At 48.1% G+C, this 18,321-nt stretch overlaps 1 protein-coding gene across 1 annotated transcript; it reads left to right on the forward strand.

Annotated features, from left to right (window-relative positions):
- Positions 1–765: 765 nt before the first annotated feature.
- LOC109943547 (uncharacterized) lies at positions 766–2,027 on the forward strand. The gene is made up of 2 exons (XM_020546934.3): positions 766–1,453; positions 1,618–2,027. The coding sequence occupies exons 1-2, from the start codon at positions 823–825 to the stop codon at positions 1,659–1,661; spliced, it is 675 nt and encodes a 224-aa protein (XP_020402523.1). The 5' UTR covers positions 766–822; the 3' UTR covers positions 1,662–2,027.
- Positions 2,028–18,321: the final 16,294 nt, after the last annotated feature.

The following is an 18,321-nucleotide window of genomic DNA, read 5'->3' on the forward strand; positions in this document are numbered from 1 at the left end:
CGCCGCCTGTGGCCGTCCGCCGCCCTCTTCCCGTGCCCGCCAGGAGTCCGCCGCCCTTCCTGTGCCCGCCAGGAGCGGATCTCGGTCGGCCGCCGCCCTTCCTGTGCCCGCAAGGAGTCCGCCGCCTTCTTCCTGTGCCCGCCAGGAGCGGATCTCGATCGGATCTCGCCGGATTTCTGCTCTGCGCCGTCACCGGATCTGCGTCATCCGTCTCAGATCTGTGTCGTCCGCCTGCGCCTGCTCTACGCCGTCACCATTTCTGCGCTGCTCCCGTGCCACTTCTGCGCCGGGCAGGACTGCAGATCTCTGCACCGTCGCTGTCGTCGCTGCTTCTGCGCAGGTGGCTGTCATTGCGGGCAGAGTAACGGTGATCTAGATTATCCGCAGCAGGTCTCGGCTTCCGCTGCCCAGGATCTTCGTCAACTCGTCCACGTCGGGCTGCTGTCAGCTGCGGCTCCTCTGGTTTGTTTGGTTTCACTGATTTCCATTGGATTCAATATGGCGACAAATGCTATTGTGGTCAATATCACTCTTGATGGTCAAAATTATCCGGAGTGGGCTTTTTGTGTTGAGACTGCACTCCGGGGACATGGATTACTCTTCCATTTGACTGATGCGGCACCTGTTCTTGCTGATGATCGTCGCAATGCTGCTGATATCAAAACATGGCAGCTTAATGATGGTAAAGTAATGACTGCTATGGTGAACAACGTCAAACCGTCGATGATTATGAGCTTGTCTAAATTCAAAACTGCTAAAGCCATCTGGTCTCATTTGAAGGAGCATTTTGTTCAGGACAATGGTGCTCTATTACACACTCTCATGCAGCAGACACATGTTATTGAGCAAAATGATATGAGTATTGATGAGTACTACTCAGTCTTTGATCGCCTGATGAGTGCTTTGACATCAATGGTGCCTGCTTGTACCGCTGATCTGTGTCCGGCTCATAAGTTTATTGAGAAGTTCTTCACTTACAGATTTGTTATGGGCGTTCAGGCCGAGTTTGATTCTCTTCGTGCTCGTTTACTTCAGGGTTCTGACACTCTCACAATGGCTAAGGCGTTGTCTGCTTTACTTGCTGAAGAGACTCGTCTTAATTCTTTGTCCTCTACTGGTGGTAATCCTCACAGTGTGTTGGCTGCTGCCCAGAAACCTAAGAATATCTTCAAGCCTTGTGATCATTGTGGCAAGACCAATCATCGATCTGAGCTTTGCTTTGTCAAGTTCCCTGATAAATTGACTGATTTCCGTGCACGACGTGCTGCTCGTGGTCGTGGTCTAGGACCATCTAATAGAGGCTCAGTTGCTGTTGCTGCCACTTCGTCCGCTTGTACTTCAGAGTCGGCCTGGGTACTTGATTCAGGAGCTTCCTTTCATGTCACATCTGATCAGTCAAAGTTGGCTTCTACTACACCTGTCACAGATGGTGCTTCAGTGCAGACAGCTGATGGTACTGTATGCCACATTACTCATAAGGGTTCTCTTTCAGATCCACACTTTACAGTACCTAATATTTTCTTTGTTCCTGAGCTATCTATGGACCTTCTTTCAGTAGGCCAAATTACGGTTCATAATTGCTTTATCGAATTTGATGACTCATCTTGTTTTGTACAGGACCTTCGCACAGGGGAAGTGATTGGGACTGGCCGTCGCCGTAGAGCTGCTCCTCGCCTCTACATCTTAGACTCTTTGCGGCTTCCTTCCTTGGCTACATCTCCAGCGCATGTGCTTTCAGCTACCCTTGCTTCTGTTGCGTCTTTTGCCCAGTGGCATCATCATCTAGGTCATTTGTGTGGATCTAGATTGTCTACACTAATAAAGTCAGGTTGCTTAGGTCATACTTCGGTTGAGTCTGATTTTCATTGTAAGGGTTGTCATCTTGGAAAACAAATACAACTTCCATATTTTACTAGTCATTCTCATTCTGTTCAACCCTTTGATTTGGTTCACTCTGATATTTGGGGTCCTGCACCTTTTGTGTCAAAAGGTGGATATAAATACTATGTTATTTTTATTGATGATCATTCTCGCTACACTTGGATTTATTTCATGAAACGCCGCTCTGAGCTGATTTCTATTTATAAAACCTTTGCTCGTATGATTCACACTCAATTTTCCACTCACATTAAAACCTTTCGTTCTGATTCTGGTGGTGAATATTTATCTGATAATTTCCGCCAGTTTTTGACTTCAGAGGGTACTCTTGCTCAGCTTTCTTGCCCTGGTGCTCATGCACAGAACGGTGTGGCTGAACGCAAACATCGTCACATTATAGAAAATGCTCGCACTTTGTTGATATCTTCTTTTGTCCCGTCACATTTTTGGGGTGAAGCAGTTTCTACTGCGGTTTACCTCATCAATAGACAACCGTCATCCAAACTCTCTGGCAAAACACCTGGTGAAGTTCTTTTCGGAACTCCTCCACGATATGACCACCTTCGAGTTTTTGGATGTACGTGTTATGTACTATTATCACCTCGTCAACGTACTAAATTGACTGCTCAATCTGTTGAGTGTGTTTTTCTTGGATACAGCCCTGAACATAAAGGCTATCGATGTTATGATTCATCTTCTCGTCGCATGCGTATTTCTCGAGATGTGAGCTTCAATGAAAATCGTCCCTTCTTTTACAACTCTTCCACTCATTCTTCTTTTTATTCCACAGAGTCTACCTCCTTCATGAGCCTTCCTCCCATTTCTGAAACTTCATCAGTATCACCACCTACTATTTCTACCCCAGATGTCCTTATTCCCATCACACCACCTTCCACTTCCACATCATCTCCGTCTTACTCTTCCAAACCACCTGTCACTCAGACTTACATTCGTCGTCCTCGCTCTACTCCCACGGCCAGTCCTGATGACGATCCTGTTGCTGATACTTGTACTAACAATGATGACTCTCATGTTGTTTTTAATCAGGGGTATCATCTTCGTGACCGTGGCACCATTGCAGCTCCAGAACGTTATGGGTTTTCCCGTGCTGGTGCAGTCATTGCTGAACCATCATCTTATAAAGAGGCGTCTGGTATACCTGAGTGGCAGCTTGCTATGACTGATGAATTAAATGCCCTTCATCGCACATGTACATGGGATGTTGTTCCGTTACCTGCTGGTGTTGTACCTATCACGTGCAAATGGGTATTCAAGGTTAAAACCAAATCTGATGGGTCTATTGAGCGATATAAAGCTCGTCTTGTGGCCAGAGGCTTTCAACAGACACATGGTATTGACTATGATGAGACTTTTGCACCTGTGGCCCATCTGACTACTGTCCGAGCTTTACTTGCTGTTGCAGCCTCATCTTCTTGGACTATCTCTCAGATGGATGTAAAAATGCTTTTCTTCATGGTGATTTACATGAGGAAGTCTATATGCATCCACCTCCTGGGATAGAGGTTCCATCAGGGCATGTATGTCGTCTCCATCGAGCCTTGTATGGTCTCAAACAAGCTCCTCGTGCTTGGTTTGAGAGATTTGTTTCTGTCATCAAGGCTTGTGGTTTCTATTCTAGTGATCATGATCCTGCATTGTTCATTCATGTTTCTTCACGAGGACGCACATTGCTATTACTATATGTTGATGACATGTTGATTACAGGTGATGATCCAGACCATATTGCTCATGTGAAGGCGTCTCTGAGTAAGGAATTTCAAATGTCTGACTTGGGGGCACTCAGTTATTTCTTGGGCATTGAGGTTTTGCAGACTCAAAATGGTATTTACCTTTCTCAGGCCAAGTACATACAAGACCTTCTTGATCGTTCTGGTCTTAGTGATACTCGCACTGTTGCCACGCCTATGGATCTTCACTTATCTCTTCGTCCTACAGATGGGACACCTTTGGAGGATCCATCTCGATATAGACATCTTGTTGGCAGCTTAGTTTACCTTACTGTCACCAGGCCAGATATTGCTCATGCGGTTCAGATCTTGAGTCAGTTTGTCTCTGCTCCTACATCAGTTCATTATGGGCACTTACTTCGTGTGCTTCGATATCTACGGGGGACAAAAACACAATGTTTATTTTATGACTCAAATTCCCCACTTCAGCTTCATGCTTACTCTGATGCTACCTGGGCCAGTGATCCTACAGATCGTCGCTCCATCACTGGTTACTGTATTCTTCTTGGATCATCTCCTGTTGCTTGGAAATCCAAGAAGCAAGCTGTTGTATCTAGATCTAGTACTGAAGCAGAACTTCGAGCCCTGGCTATTACTACTGCCGAGATTATCTGGATTCGTTGGCTCTTGGCTGATCTAGGTGTTTATTGTGACTCGCCTACACTTCTTCGCTGTGACAACACTGGAGCTATACAAATTTGTCATGATCCAGTGAAGCGTGAACTCACAAAACACATTGGTGTTGATGTCTCATTCACTAGATCTCATTGTCATCAGAAGACCATTGATCTTCAATATGTGCCCTCAGAATTACAGCTTGCGGATTTCTTCACAAAAGCACAAACTAGGGCACAACATCAGTTTCATCTAATCAAACTCAATGCTTCAAATCCTCCACTTCTGCCTTGAGTTTGACAGGGGTGTTAAGGCCCATAAGGCCCATATATTATTGCCTGCCTATATATATGCTACAGTACCCGAGGGGGCTATTATCTCGCCTAATCCAGGTTAGTAACAACTTTCAGTGAAGCCATCAGAGATGCTACCTGGGCAGAATTCGAAGCAGCTTTCCGTGAGCACCACGTACCCCAGGGGATAGTTCAACTCAAGGAGGATGAATTCCGGGAGCTAACTCAAGGCGGGAGGACAGTCAGTGAATATGTGCACAAGTTCACAGAGCTGGCCCGCTACGCGCCTGAGGATGTCAGCACCGAGGCCAGAAAAATGGCCCGTTTTCTGAGAGGATTAAGACCCGAGCTTAAGACCATCCTCGCCAGCCAAGACTTCCACAACTTCTCTCACCTCTCCAACAAAGCTATCCAAGTGGAAAGGGCAAAAGAGGAAGAAAAAGGGCACATCAAGAGGAAATTCCAAGTTCTCCGAGCTCAACAGCAAGAACGTCACCAGAGAGCTCGACCCTTTGGGCTTCCACCCAGGGGACCAAGCTTCAATAAACCATCTAGACCCTCTCCATCGCGCTACAGTCAGCAGAGTCAGAGCTCCCTTCAGGCACCCTCCGTTGCAAGCAACCAGCCGCCAGCAAACGCCTGTTGGCACTGCGGAGACCCCAGTCACTTCAAGAACAACTGCCCTCGGTTGAAGGCACCCGGACCGACCTACTCCAACTCGGTGAATGGCCCCAAGATTCCATCGGCACCTACCTCCAAGGCACTTCCTTCAAACAGCCAGCAGAGCAGGACTCAGTATCAGGGCAGAGCCCGAGTCAACCACGTCGACGCTCAAGAAGCCTAGCAAGCCCCGAGAGTAGTGCTCGGTGAGTTCCTTGTTGAATTTACTCCCGCTACTGTGCTTTTTGATTCGGGAGCATCCCATTCTTTTATAGCCGCTAAGTTTGTGGAAAAGCATGGCATCCCCTCTGCACCCCTAGCCACCCCCTTGGTCACCCGAACCCCGGGATCAGACCTCCTGTGCAAACTCAGGTGCTCCCAAGTTAGAATTCTCTTAAGTGGGGTAGTGTTCATGGCAGACTTAACCATCTTGCCATCCCAAGGGATTGATGTAATCCTAGGAATGGACTGGCTAGCTAAGCACAAGGGTATCATCAGCTGCGCAAGCAAGACTGTTCTTCTCACGGATCACCAAGGAAGGGCAGTTTCCTGTCAAGCCCAACCGCCCGCAAACGATCCAATGATGTTTAATCTGGCAGCAGAAAACATGTCTGTAATCGAAGAGTTTGAGGATGTATTTCCGGAAGAGTTGCTCGGGATGCCACCAGAAAGAGGAGTAGAGTTCTATATAGATCTCATTCCCGGCACTGCGCCCATCGCAAAGAGACCATACCGCATGGCCCCCACTGAGTTGGCAGAATTGAAACTTCAGATTTCAGAACTACAGCAAAAAGGGTACATCCGTCCCAGTTCGTCTCCCTGGGGAGCACCCGTTCTTTTCGTTACTAAAAAGGATGGAAGTATGAGGATGTGTATTGATTATCGATCCTTGAACGAAGTTACAATCAAGAATAAGTACCCTCTCCCTCGGATCGATGACCACTTCGACCAACTGCAGGGAGCCAAATACTTCTCCAAGATAGACCTCAGGTCAGGGTATCACCAACTGAGAATCAAGGAAGCGGACATTCAGAAGACTGCTTTCGTCACCAGATACGGGCAATATGAATTCACAGTGATGTCGTTTGGGCTAACAAACGCACCCGCCTTTTTCATGAACCTCTTGAATAAGGTATTTATGGAAGAATTGGACAAATTTGTCGTAGTCTTCATTGACGACATCCTTATTTATTCCAAGAATCGTAAGAACCATGAGCGTCACCTCCGAATCGTTCTCGGAAGACTCAGAGCACATCAACTCTATGCTAAACTCAGCCAGTGTGAGTTCTGGTTAGAGAAGATAGCTTTCATGGGGCATATCTTGACTGCAGAAGGGATAGAAGTGGACCCATCCAAGGTAGAAGTTGTTTCAAATTGGAAGCAACCATCCAACGTCAGTGAAGTACGAAGCTTTCTGGGAATGGAAGGGTATTACCGCCGCTTTATCAAGGGATTCTCCAACATAGCAAAACCCATGACCGAACTTCTCAAAAAGGACAATAAGTTTGTGTGGACTCCCAAATGTGAGGAAAGTTTCCAAATCATCCAGGAGAAGCTTACAACCGCACCAGTATTGACTCTGCCAGATATACACAAGGATTTTGTCATCTTCTGTGATGCTTCCAAGCAAGGCTTAGGGTGTGTCTTGATGCAAAATGAGAAAGTCATTGCTTATGCATCCCGCTTACTCAAGCCACACGAGCAGAACTACCGTACCCACGATCTGGAATTGACAGCCATAGTGCACGCCCTAAAAATATGGAGGCATTATCTGATCGGGAACAAATGCCACATCTTCACTGATCACAAGAGTCTGAAGTACATCTTCACGCAACCGGACCTCAACCTCCGTCAAAGAAGATGGCTTGAATTGATCAAGGATTATGACCTCGAAATCCACTACCACCCCGGGAAGGCCAACGTGGTAGCAGACGCCCTCAGCCGAAAACCTTTCGGGATTAAAGGAACCAACTTTCTAGAAGATTGGAAGAAAGAATCAGCTCAGCTGAATGCATGTCTGGGAGACAACGGTAGCCTAGAAGTCAAGCCAAATCTAGAAGATCTCATATGCAAGGCTCAACGCCTGGACGCAGAGACAGCCAGACTTATGGAAAGAGCTCGCAAGGAGCAACTTCCGGACCTTAGGACAGATGAGCAAGGAGTCCTCTGGTTCAAGAACCGCCTGTGTGTGCCAGTGGGAGAGGCACGAGAAACCCTGCTCAATGAAGCCCACAACTCAGCTTACTCCATCCACCTAGGAACCACCAAGATGTACCTAGACCTCAAAGCCAGATACTGGTGGAAAGGGATGAAGAAGGAAATAGCACAGTATGTGGCCCGATGTGACACCTGTCAGCAAACAAAGGCCGAACATCAGAAGCCTGCAGGCCTACTTCAACCCCTCCCAATACCCGAATGGAAGTGGGAAGAAATAGGCATGGATTTCGTAACCGGACTGCCCCGATCACAGAAAGGAAATGATTCCATATGGGTAATAATCGAACGTCTCACCAAGGTGGCCCACTTCGTTCCAGTAAAGACCACTTTTGGAGGAGCCGCCCTTGCCCGAATATACCTTAAAGAGATAGTCAGGCTCCATGGCATTCCACGGAAGATAGTATCAGATAGAGGAACGCAGTTCACTTCAAAATTTTGGAAGGGCCTCCAGCAAGCAATGGGCACCAAGCTAGATTTCAGCACCGCTTATCATCCCCAGTCTGATGGTCAAACAGAAAGAGTCAACAAGGTCCTCAAAGATTTACTCAGAGCCTGCGTATTAACTTTCGACAGAGATTGGGAGTCCAGTTTGCCGTACGCCGAATTCTCGTACAACAACAGCCATCAGGCCAGCATCAAAATGTCACCATTCGAAGCACTGTATGGAAGAAAATGCCAGACTCCCCTAATGTGGTCCAATGTGGGGGAAAGGACACTAGAAGGACCCGACCTTGTTAAAGAAGCCGAAGAGAAGGTCGCTTTGATCCGCAGGAGGTTACTTGAAGCTCAGAGTCGACAGAAGAGCTACGCAGACAATAGACGAAGGGAACTCAGATTTGAGGAAGGAGATTTCGTTTATCTCAAGGTCTCCCCGATGCGTGGTGTCAAAAGGTTCCAAATGAAAGGAAAACTGGCACCACGTTTCGTCGGTCCCTACCCCGTCATTTCTCGAATAGGGCCCGCAACATACCGTCTTGAGCTACCAGAATCCATGTCAGATATTCACAATGTGTTCCATGTGTCTCAACTCCGCAAATGCCTAAAGGTACCAGAAACCCGCATCGAGGCAGATGCTATTCAGATTCAAAAGGATCTCCAGTACCGGGAGAAGCCAGTGAAGATTCTCGACTCAGCAGTCAGAAGGACCCGCAACTCAGAAGTGAAACTCTGTAAGGTTCAGTGGAGCAGAGATGGAGAAGAGGAAGCCACCTGGGAAAGTGAGGACTCTCTGAGGAAGGAATACCCTTACCTTTTCTCAAGCCCCGTCTGAATCTCGAGGGCGAGATTCCTTTAAGTGGGGTAGGTTTGTAACATCCCAAAATCCTAACCTAGGGTTGAAACCCTAATCTACCCTATCCCTCCTTTTCATCCTTTAATTCCAAGAACTCCCTTAGGTTTTCTTTCATCATTTGCATACACCATTGTTTGATCACAAGCACATCACTTAGATTATATTTTCCAGCACCTAGATTACCCACAAAATAATTTGTTCAAAAGAAAAAATGCAAAAAGGAAAATAGGATTTAGAAAATAAAAAGAAAAAGAGAAAAACCCTCCTCCCCCCTGCTGGGCCGTTTCCCGGCCCAAACCCGGGACCGCATCTCCCCGCGCGCCCGCGCTCCTTCTTCCCTCGGCCCATTTTCAGTCTGCTCCCGCGCGCGCGCCAGCCTGCCCTGCGCTCTCCCTCCCTCTCACTGCGAAACGTCCCCACCCGTCAGCTGCTCTCTCTCTCGCGCATTCACTCCCACTGGCAGCGTGGCCCCGCTTGTCAGCTGCTTCGTCGTCCTCCCGCCGTCCCTTCATCGCGGTCACCTCCAGCCATTGCCTCCGTCCCCTCCTCCGTCTTCTCGCTACACAGGGAAGTTTGGCACCGCTCCGTCCTCCCCCCCTTGACCAGCGTCCTCGCCGGTACCGCCCCGCCGTGGTGTCCCCTCGGCGGCGCTGTGCGACATTTATGGCCGGCACTGTGTAGCTCACCGGAGCCGCGAAGCTCCACCGCCCCGCTTCCCTCGCGCGCCTATAAAAGGGCCGCCCCGAGCTCCTCCTTCCCCGCACCAGCCACGACCATCCCTCTCCTCCCTCGTCCGAGCGCAATTCGCAGAGCGCCACCGTCTTCTCCCTCTCCGGTGAGTTCCCCCCCTCTTCTCTCTTCCTGTCCGTTGGTCCCGCGAGCGATTAAGGTAGCTTGCTAGTTTCCTCGCATTGCCGCGAACTCAGCACACCACTCTTCTGCCCCGATTCCTCGCCCCAAGCTCGCCGACGGCGACCCCGCCGCGAAACTCCACCGCCTCCCCGCGAGCAACCCCCTCTCCGACCTCCTCTGACCAAATTGAGCCCACCTCTAGGTCCGCCATCCCCTCCCCGTGCTAAGACACCTGCGCACTGTCCAAAAACCGGGCCACCGGCGGCAAACCGCCGCCGAGCCCACCGGCGGCCGGGTCCTCCCCGCGGACGACCGGTTCACCCCCCCCGTCAACCTGACGCCGTTCTCTTCCCCCTCCCGTTCTCTCTGGCACGTGGGGCCCGCGGCGACGCCGTCTCCTTCGCGCGCCCGCACCGTCCCTTGCCCTGGGCCGCAACTGGGCCGGCGCATTCGCGCCCGCGCGCACTCGCGCCTGGCTGGGCCAGATTCCTTTTCCCCGGCCCACCAGAGCTGAAACCCTTTTTCTTTTTCCTTTTTCAGCATTTTCCTCCTTTAATTAGTCTCCTCAATATTTTATGCACTAAAAATTATCAAAAATAATTTCTAAGGTCACATGCAATAATGATGTTAGAAAATGACACACTATAATTTGTGAATCCTTGTTGATGCATTGTTTTATTGCCTGTTTTCCTAGAGGAAGCGGGGACCGTTGATCCAGAACCCGTAGCCCCGGAAGAGGGACCAGAGCCCGAACTTCCGGAAGTAGATCTCCTGTGCCAGGAAAGCTTCGACGAAGGCAAGTCCATCCTTCCCTTGATGCATAAAATTTCCTATTCTCTCTACCACTGCCTAGGCCGGGAACTATGGGGGAACATTGCATTGTGAGTGAGAGATGGCCCGCATTAACATATACATTCTGGATACGAAATATGGATTGGGAAGAAGGGCAATGGGTTTCTTCAAATAAAACCTCTTTTTGAAAGGTTATGCGATGAAGGGTACTCACCCTCATCCCCTCGGGAGTGGGATGATCAGGGACTCCCTGTTTTAGGGGAGGGCCTAAGGTGTTGGCTAAGCTGGTTTAGGCGTGAGCAGAAGGATTGTCCCCTCATATAAGGACCGGCTTGTCATTTTCACTACCTGTACTCCTTTATCGTACAACCACTCGAGACTGTGTGGGCAGTCACTCAATCCGAACTCGTGCGGTCCAACCCCAGTGTTAAGAAGGCTGGGGAGCACCGGGAGGATAAGGAGGGGGAAAGTTTTATCCGGTTTGGACATGGTGGTGGCCTGACTCCTTCCGGATAACCGTTAAGGTTAGGACGTACGAGTAAGGAAAGAGATCCGGCATTCGGGTCTCGCGACGGTGAGATCGTAGAAACCGGGCTAGTGGGTAAAGTGTACCCCTCTGCGCAGAGTTGAAACCTATTCGAATAGTCCGTGTCCACTGGTATGGACGAGTCTGGTATGGTTTGGCAATTAAAGCTTTTTATATGAGTTTCATGAAAGGGGAAATGTGTGATTAAATGGGTGTTGAGGAAGAAACTAAGGCCACGGGAGCAGGAAGCTCAGTGGTGGTTGAGTTTTTGGTTACTTTTAAGACTATGGGAAAACCTTCAAGTAACTGCCTTTCTCTAAGAAAATGATGAGTGACTTCAACTCCACCAAATTGAGCATGTATATTATATGTCTCTTTCTCTCTACGGGAGCGGGGTGGGCTTGCGGAATACCTAGTGTATTCACCCAGATTTATTTATGTTTTTCAGCCGCCGAAGACTTCTTTTCTGCTATGCTTGATTGAGAGGGCTGTGTCTGCACCCAGTTCTGCCTGTGGCTTGGGCTAGTATATTTTCCTACCACGCTTCTTAATTTGGCTCTCTCGAGCTTGTACCCCGGTATTGTAATAACCTTTATATAAACTTTGTACTATTTGAAGTAAGAAATGTGTTTACTAGCCTCCTGGGACTAGTATTTGTGTCACATTTGAGTCCCAAAGGATCGGGACGCTTCAAGAGTCTTGTGTGTTCCAGTGTAGGTGTGTGTGTGTGTGTGTGTTCGGCATCACCATCATATTACATCATATCATCGCATTATTCCGCATAACATAACATCATATCACATCAGCGACAAAAAGAGTGGGTACAAAGCAAGTCTTCAGCGGTAACTTGAATGAAAATGTGCTGAGGTACGAAGGCAAACTTTGGAAAATACAATTTTATCAAATTTGCCATAGAAGGGGTTTTTTCTTTACGAAGCATGAAAAGAATGGAAGATGTTTTTTCGCCGAAGGCTCAAAAAATGGTATGTGCGTAAATTTCATGCATCGCAAAGAAATATATTACAACAATTTACATGTCTGATTAATTGTTCCATACACCAAATATTACATAGTATCATTACAATAAAGTCTAATCTTCCTTAAGTATTTTCTCCACGGCTTCGTTCAGCAGCTTGTCGACGACTTCGTCAACGATGGAGTTAGCAACACTCATTATATCCAGTGCTTCTTTCATGACCAGATCGGCTAGGGGGTTGTATGGCTCGGGCAGCGGCGACAGTTCAGCTGTAGTAGGCAAACTGTTAGTTCGAAGCCAGAAAAAAACGCCGAAGCTAAAATTCAAAAACAATACCTATGCGCCTTTCGCGTTCAGCAGCTTCTTCGGCTCGCCTAGCTTCTTCTCGGGCTTCATGGGTTTCTTTTTCGTTCTTCTTTATGATTTCGTCGGCCAATTCCCGGCCACCGTTCACCCAGACATCGGAATAAAATTTTCCGCCCACCAAATTAGCTTCGGCCGAAGGGTCTTTCGTGTCGTCTGTGGAGAAGGCGGCTTCAGCCTGGGCCACAACTTTAACATGGTCGCAACCAGCCTTCTCCTGAATTGCCGCAATACCTCGAGTGCCAGTAAAAGCACAAATATCCCCACGATCACTTAGAATCTCTTCAAAAGCTTCGGCTTCCCCGTTTATCCAATCAATAACGCCCTCGGGGTCACCTCGAATGAAGTTCTCTTTGGAAGAATAAGCACCTACTTTGGCAAAGCTGGTTTTCAATTTTTCACGCAATCCAAGGATTCCTCGAAGCACCTTTCCTTGGATTCACGAAGCTCCTCAACATTATTCTCTAGCCTAGTTTTCGACCATTCACTAATTTCTTGACTAGCTTTTGCAACCGCAAAGTTCTCATTGGCTTTGGCAAGCTTTTTCCAAAGGTCTTCAATTTCGGCTTTATAAATTTCGGATTGAGTGTTAAACTTTGCTTCATCTTCTTTCACTTTATCCACCAATGAAAGTAGAATTTTGTCCTTCTCCAAGGCTTCGTTTCTCAGTTTAATGATTTCTAATCAAAGGTTGCCGAGAGCTATCGTGCAGCTTTCATCTTCAGCATTCTTTTGCGCCCTCAGGGCATTCCTAAGGATTAAGCCCTGCAAAAAAGAAAGGATAAAGGATTAGCATCAGAATAAAAGACTTTATTTCCAAGTTCATAGACTTTAAGTTCATAACTTATGTACCTTCAGACTGTTGTATGCGAGGCTGTCCGCGAGGTCATCCTTCGACATGGCGGAGAGGCCAGCTTCGAGCTTCGGAAATCCCATATTTTTGGCCATCTCCCAGCAGACGGATATTTCCTTGTTGTCTGGCAGACAGTATAGGAAATCATCTTCATCCGTGTCGTTGAACACTAAGGCTCCCTTCGGATATTTCAGTTCCCGGGCGTAGTGTTTGGCTTCCATAACTTCTTCAGATAACGTTTTCCCGAAGCATGTCGAATAATAAAGTCAATATCCTCGGACGATGCTTCAGGAACAGGAGATTTAGCTTTTTTCATCACATCCTGCTCCAGAGCCATGCCAACATCTAGAGATTCTTGCTCAGCCCTATCCTCAGTTGTGGCAGGCTTTGTCTTAGTAGGCACTGAGGGCCCAGCTTCGGTTTTAGTGTGACTTATGGCAGTTTCAGCATCTTTCTTCATAGGAGGAGTTGGTGTCCTTGTCGTCTCCATGACATCGTCCAGCACACTAGTCATTCTCCTTCTCTTGGGAGTTGTTGCAGAAGCTTTTGTAATCTTCGACAATTCTGCTTCTGCCGGTGGACTCAAGATTTCTGGCAGCACTATTACTTTTTCTAGCTCTGGTTTTTTGGTTTCCTCTTCTTTGGTTTCGGCTGGCTCGGCTATGGGCACCTTCAGCAATTAAATCGGTCTTGCCTCGGCAGTAGAAGATGCTCCTTCATCAAATTTCGGCATTGTGGCCGTCTCAATGTATCTCGGCCGGTGCGTTAGGACCTTGATCTTTTTGCCCTTCGGCACAACAGAAATGGACGAAGCAGCAGTTTTCCTCTTTTTTCCCTGCTTTCGCGAGGGATAGCAATAATCATGATATATGAAACCAATCACATCGAAAACTCTTTTATGCCTTTTCTTGCCTCGACCTCCGAAGGCTGAGGTCAAGGCATCATCTTCGGCTCTTGTGTATGCTCCAAGTAGCTCGTCACTAGTCGCCTCAATACATTTCAGCTAGTCGTCATTTGGTTCGTCAAACCGATCTCTGTATCTGAAGGTGTATTTTAAGTAAACCGATCCACCTTGACTGGACCCGACAGCAGTCTCCTTCAGCATCTCCCAGTTATCCACAAGTGGTCGTACCATGTAGGCTATGTGTTCCTAAACCAGGTCTCTGGTGCCAATGAAGGCACAAACATTATTGAAGGCCTTCTGGCATGCTTCGGTGTCATTTCCAAGCGCAGCAGTTGGCCTTCGGAGGCCGAAGCGAGACCAAATGGGGCGTTGGATAATCCCCTTTATGTCCTCCCTTTTAACCAGATCATTTTTGACATAAAACCATTCCTCCATCCAGGCCCCGGGCCACCTTTTCCGAAATGTCGGAACGGGATAACTTGCTTCGGAGCGAGGAATGAAGCCATAACAACCAAAGTTGTTATGATATTGCTCTTTACCAGTGGCCTTTGTCTCGTACAGAAGTTCGTGCATATTGCAGAAGCATTTCGCGCTCGGTTCCAGCCCTTGGCTTCTCACGGCTTAAACAAAAATACCCATTATGATTATAGCTTCGGGAGTGATTTGATGAAGAAAGATTTCAAATGTCTTCAAAACTTTAACTAAGAATTTGCTCAATGGGAACCAAAGACCTGCCTTCATAAAGCTTCTGTAGAAAACAACCTCATTTTCTTCAGGTGCAGGGGCGGTGCTGTCCCCTCCAACCCTCACAATAGACATGTCACGATAGTATCTTCCCTTCATGGTGTCAATCTGACTTTGTTTAATGGTCGACTTTCCGAAGATGGTATGGCTTGGCCGCCAGGGTTGATCTTCGGAATCTTCATCCCCACTTTCCACATCATAGTCAACACCATTGTCAGAATCTTCAGACAAATTTGCCATTATTTCGTTTGTGATCTTCTCTGTGTTTGTTTTTTCCATAGCTTCGTAAAACCCAGCAAGAGCAGGGTCCCCAACCTTCTTCTCCTCAGACATTTTCTTCTCTTCAGACATGCAACAAGCACTTGTGTATATCACGAAGCTCGCAAATCAAGCGAGAGCTGATAGCAAGAGAATTAAAATTTGAGAAAACAGCACAAGCAAATGAAATGGTGTAACAAATGCTGCCGCTGTGGGTTTCTATTTATATGCCTAGTGCATTGCAACTTGGTGGGCCCCATTTGTCATTGACTTTCACTATTCTAGCGAAGGGGAGGTGTTTTTTGGACCTTCGGCTAAAGGTCTTCGTTCAGTCGCAGTCTGAATTTATTACATACAAGAACAAATTAATACTGCGAGGGGCTACTGTTGGGGGCCTTCGTCTTCCAAAGGTCCTAAAAAACACGACTAACATGCTTTCCAGTATAATATACTGTCACAGAAACCTTCGACTTTGAGATGAAGGTGTGCATGGTATGAAAGGTGCAATCTGGAAGAAGGATGAATCGGTTCTGAAACTGTGGATGGAGAAGCTTCGGCTCAGCGCAAAGACGGTGATGGAGAATGGAACCGACCTAAAGGGGAAAAGACTGCTTAATCCTCGACAAATTACCCTTTAGCCAATAGTAAGTGTCAAGGACATGGATGTAATTTTACACAGGCTGCGTCCTATGTCTATAAATAGATGAACAGTAACACCGTATTGTTCACACTGACTTGTAATCACTGGCACGTCACTCTTGAATTTTTGTCTTCTGTCAAGCCGAAGGTACAAATGTAATTTAATATCATTAATGTTTGTTCATGATTATATAATGAGAATACAGATAATCTAATGATTTAATATGATTATTTATGTTCTTTCTATGTTTCATATGTTTCTACTTTTATTATTACATATTGAGATGATGAAGGTATGTCCTTCATAACCTTCGTCTGGAGATCATTATATCCTAAGGGAGATAATGCTTCAAAGGACGAAGGTCTTTAACCATTAACATTTGTGTTGCCTTGGTCTTAACTCATAGCATTTGAGAACAAGTGACCAACAATGCTCGAAGTGCCTACAAGCGAAGAAAAAGAAGAGGGCTTCCAGCCCTGCTCGCACGGAGCTTTCCTCTGATTCGGAGGACATGACCTCCACCGCCTTAGGGGAATGGAGGTCATGGTAGCGGTCGGTGTCCCATATCACTACGGTGATGCTCAGGCCAGCTCCAACGTCTGCGCCCATAGGGACGGGCTATCGACGACCCGACCGCGCTTGTGGTTTCCTCAGAGCGTCGTGTGGAGTCTGCTGGCCCTAGGGGTAGCGAGGGAGAAGCAGTGCAGGTGGTGTCATGCTCTCTGGTCTCATTGGTGCCGCCAAGACACTGCACGGGGAAAGAGCCCATGAGGACTCCCTCCTCCATAGCAGAAGTGGCGTCTCAGGCAGCGCTTCAGGTGACGGCGCCGCCCTCGGCGCCTTCGACGGTTGCTCGAATGAAGGTGACCACCCAAAACTACTCTTTGTGGTACGTCGGGTTATCTTGCTCCTCGTGTCTTTGTTTCGGTCTTTGTTCCATATTTTTCCTCTAATTTTCTTAGTCAACGTGTATGTGCCACGCAAGTTGGTGAAGGACGCGACTTCTGCGGCGAGGGGGACCTTACGACTCCTTCGGCCCTCGTGCTTCAGTTACTGGGCGGAATGGCTCCTTCATGCATCGTGGTCGTTCTGCCAGTCGATGTTGCTTCCGGCCATCCCGCGTCGATTTGCCTGGTTGCCTCGGAGGTGCCACGAGCATTGGCTCCTGACATGGCCCTCCTCGAGCTATCGACCCACTTGGCCGTCCCTAGGGAGGTCTCGATGGCTAGGGTGGTCGGCCTTGGCAGGACCCCATATGCGGAGGCGGTGGTTTTAGCTCTATTGTCGCCATCCCCCTTGCCCTTGAGCGCCACAGGGGCGAATGGTCAGCCCGGGGTGGCGGTGCCTCTAGAGGCAACCGAGTCCTTGGCGCAATCAGTGTCAGCCATCGTTGCCTCTGCTTCTACAAGGGGCGTGTTGCCCAAGCTGCCGGGGGAAGGCATGGGGATCATCCCTCTTCCCCATAGAAGTGTCGAGGGTGGATGCGGAGGAGTGGGAGTGTATTGTGTCAGCCTCTTCTCAGGCTGATATGAGCTTGGAGATTATCGAGCGTATGCTTGGTAGCTTTGGGGAGGCAGTTTCAATGGCCCAAGCGTCGATGACGTGAAATTTTATCACCTATGGCCATGTGAGTGTTCTTTTCTGGTTGTTCCTCCTCCTACCTTCCAACCAATGTTTTGCTGATTGCTAGGTTTGCCCTTTGCAGCGTATTTTCATGTGGTCGGTAGCTGGGGTGGAGGCGTTGTTGTCCACCCAGCGGGAGGCGGAGTAGCTACGCGTGGGTGCCGCTTGTTCTGAGGCAAAGGAGCGTGAGCATGTTGAGCTTTGTTCCAAGGCTGAGTGGCTCGAGGATGAGGCAACCCGCTTGTGCTTGGAGTGCGATGATGCCTGGAGCGATGTCGTCCGCCTCCAGGAAGAGGGGTACCGACTGCAAGGGACCCTTCGTGAGACGTGTTTGTGGGCTAAGGTGGCCAAGTCGTCCCTTGAGGAGGCTAAAGTTCACCAGGAGAAGGCAAGCACAGAGCTCTTGAATGAACTCAACGCAACCGGGGGTCGGTCCCTTTCCTTGCCTCTATATCTTTGTTAAATGCTTGTCGTGGTTGTTCAGCCCTTTTTGAAAGTCGCCTAGAGGGGGGTGGATAGGCGGAATCTGAAAATTATAAACTTAAGCACACACTACAAGCCGGGGTTAGCGTAAGAACGAATATCAAGTCCGGGATAGAGGGGAAAAACAAATCAACCAAGAAATAAAGCGGATGAACACGGTGATTTGTTTTACCGAGGTTCGGTTCTAAAGAACCTAGTCCCTGTTGAGGTGGTCACAAAGACCGAGTCTCTTTCAACCCTTTCCCACTCTCAAACGGTCACCTAGACCGAGTGAGCTTTCTCCTTAATCAAACGGGTCGCTTAGACCCCACAAGGACCACCACACACTTGGTGTCTCTTGCTTTGATTACAAGTTACTTAGAGAACAAGAATGAGGAAGAAGAAAGCGATCCAAGAAACAAGAGCTCAAAGAACACGAACAAACTCTCTCTCAAGTCACTAGGTGATTGGAGTGGATTTGGGACTTGGAGAGGCTTTGATTCTATTGAATTGTGTCTAGGAGTGAATGCACTAGCTCTTGTATTGAATGTGAAGTGCTGGAAAACTTGGATGCTTGGAGTGGTGGTGGTTGGGGGGTATTTATAGACCTCAACCACCACATAGCC

The sequence above is a fragment of the Zea mays genome, chromosome 1 (genome assembly GCF_902167145.1).
Source record: "Zea mays cultivar B73 chromosome 1, Zm-B73-REFERENCE-NAM-5.0, whole genome shotgun sequence".
In the NCBI taxonomy this organism is placed as follows: Eukaryota; Viridiplantae; Streptophyta; class Magnoliopsida; order Poales; family Poaceae; genus Zea; species Zea mays.

What these genes read in the sequence shown, in the direction of transcription:
- LOC109943547 (XM_020546934.3), top strand. Translation starts at nt 823, where the DNA reads ATGCAGCAGACACATGTTATTGAGCAAAATGATATGAGTATTGATGAG. An exon ending in TTCAGTGCAGACAGCTGATG is followed by an intron (nt 1,454 to 1,617) that starts GTACTGTATGCC and finishes TGTTTTGTACAG; the next exon opens with GACCTTCGCACAGGGGAAGT.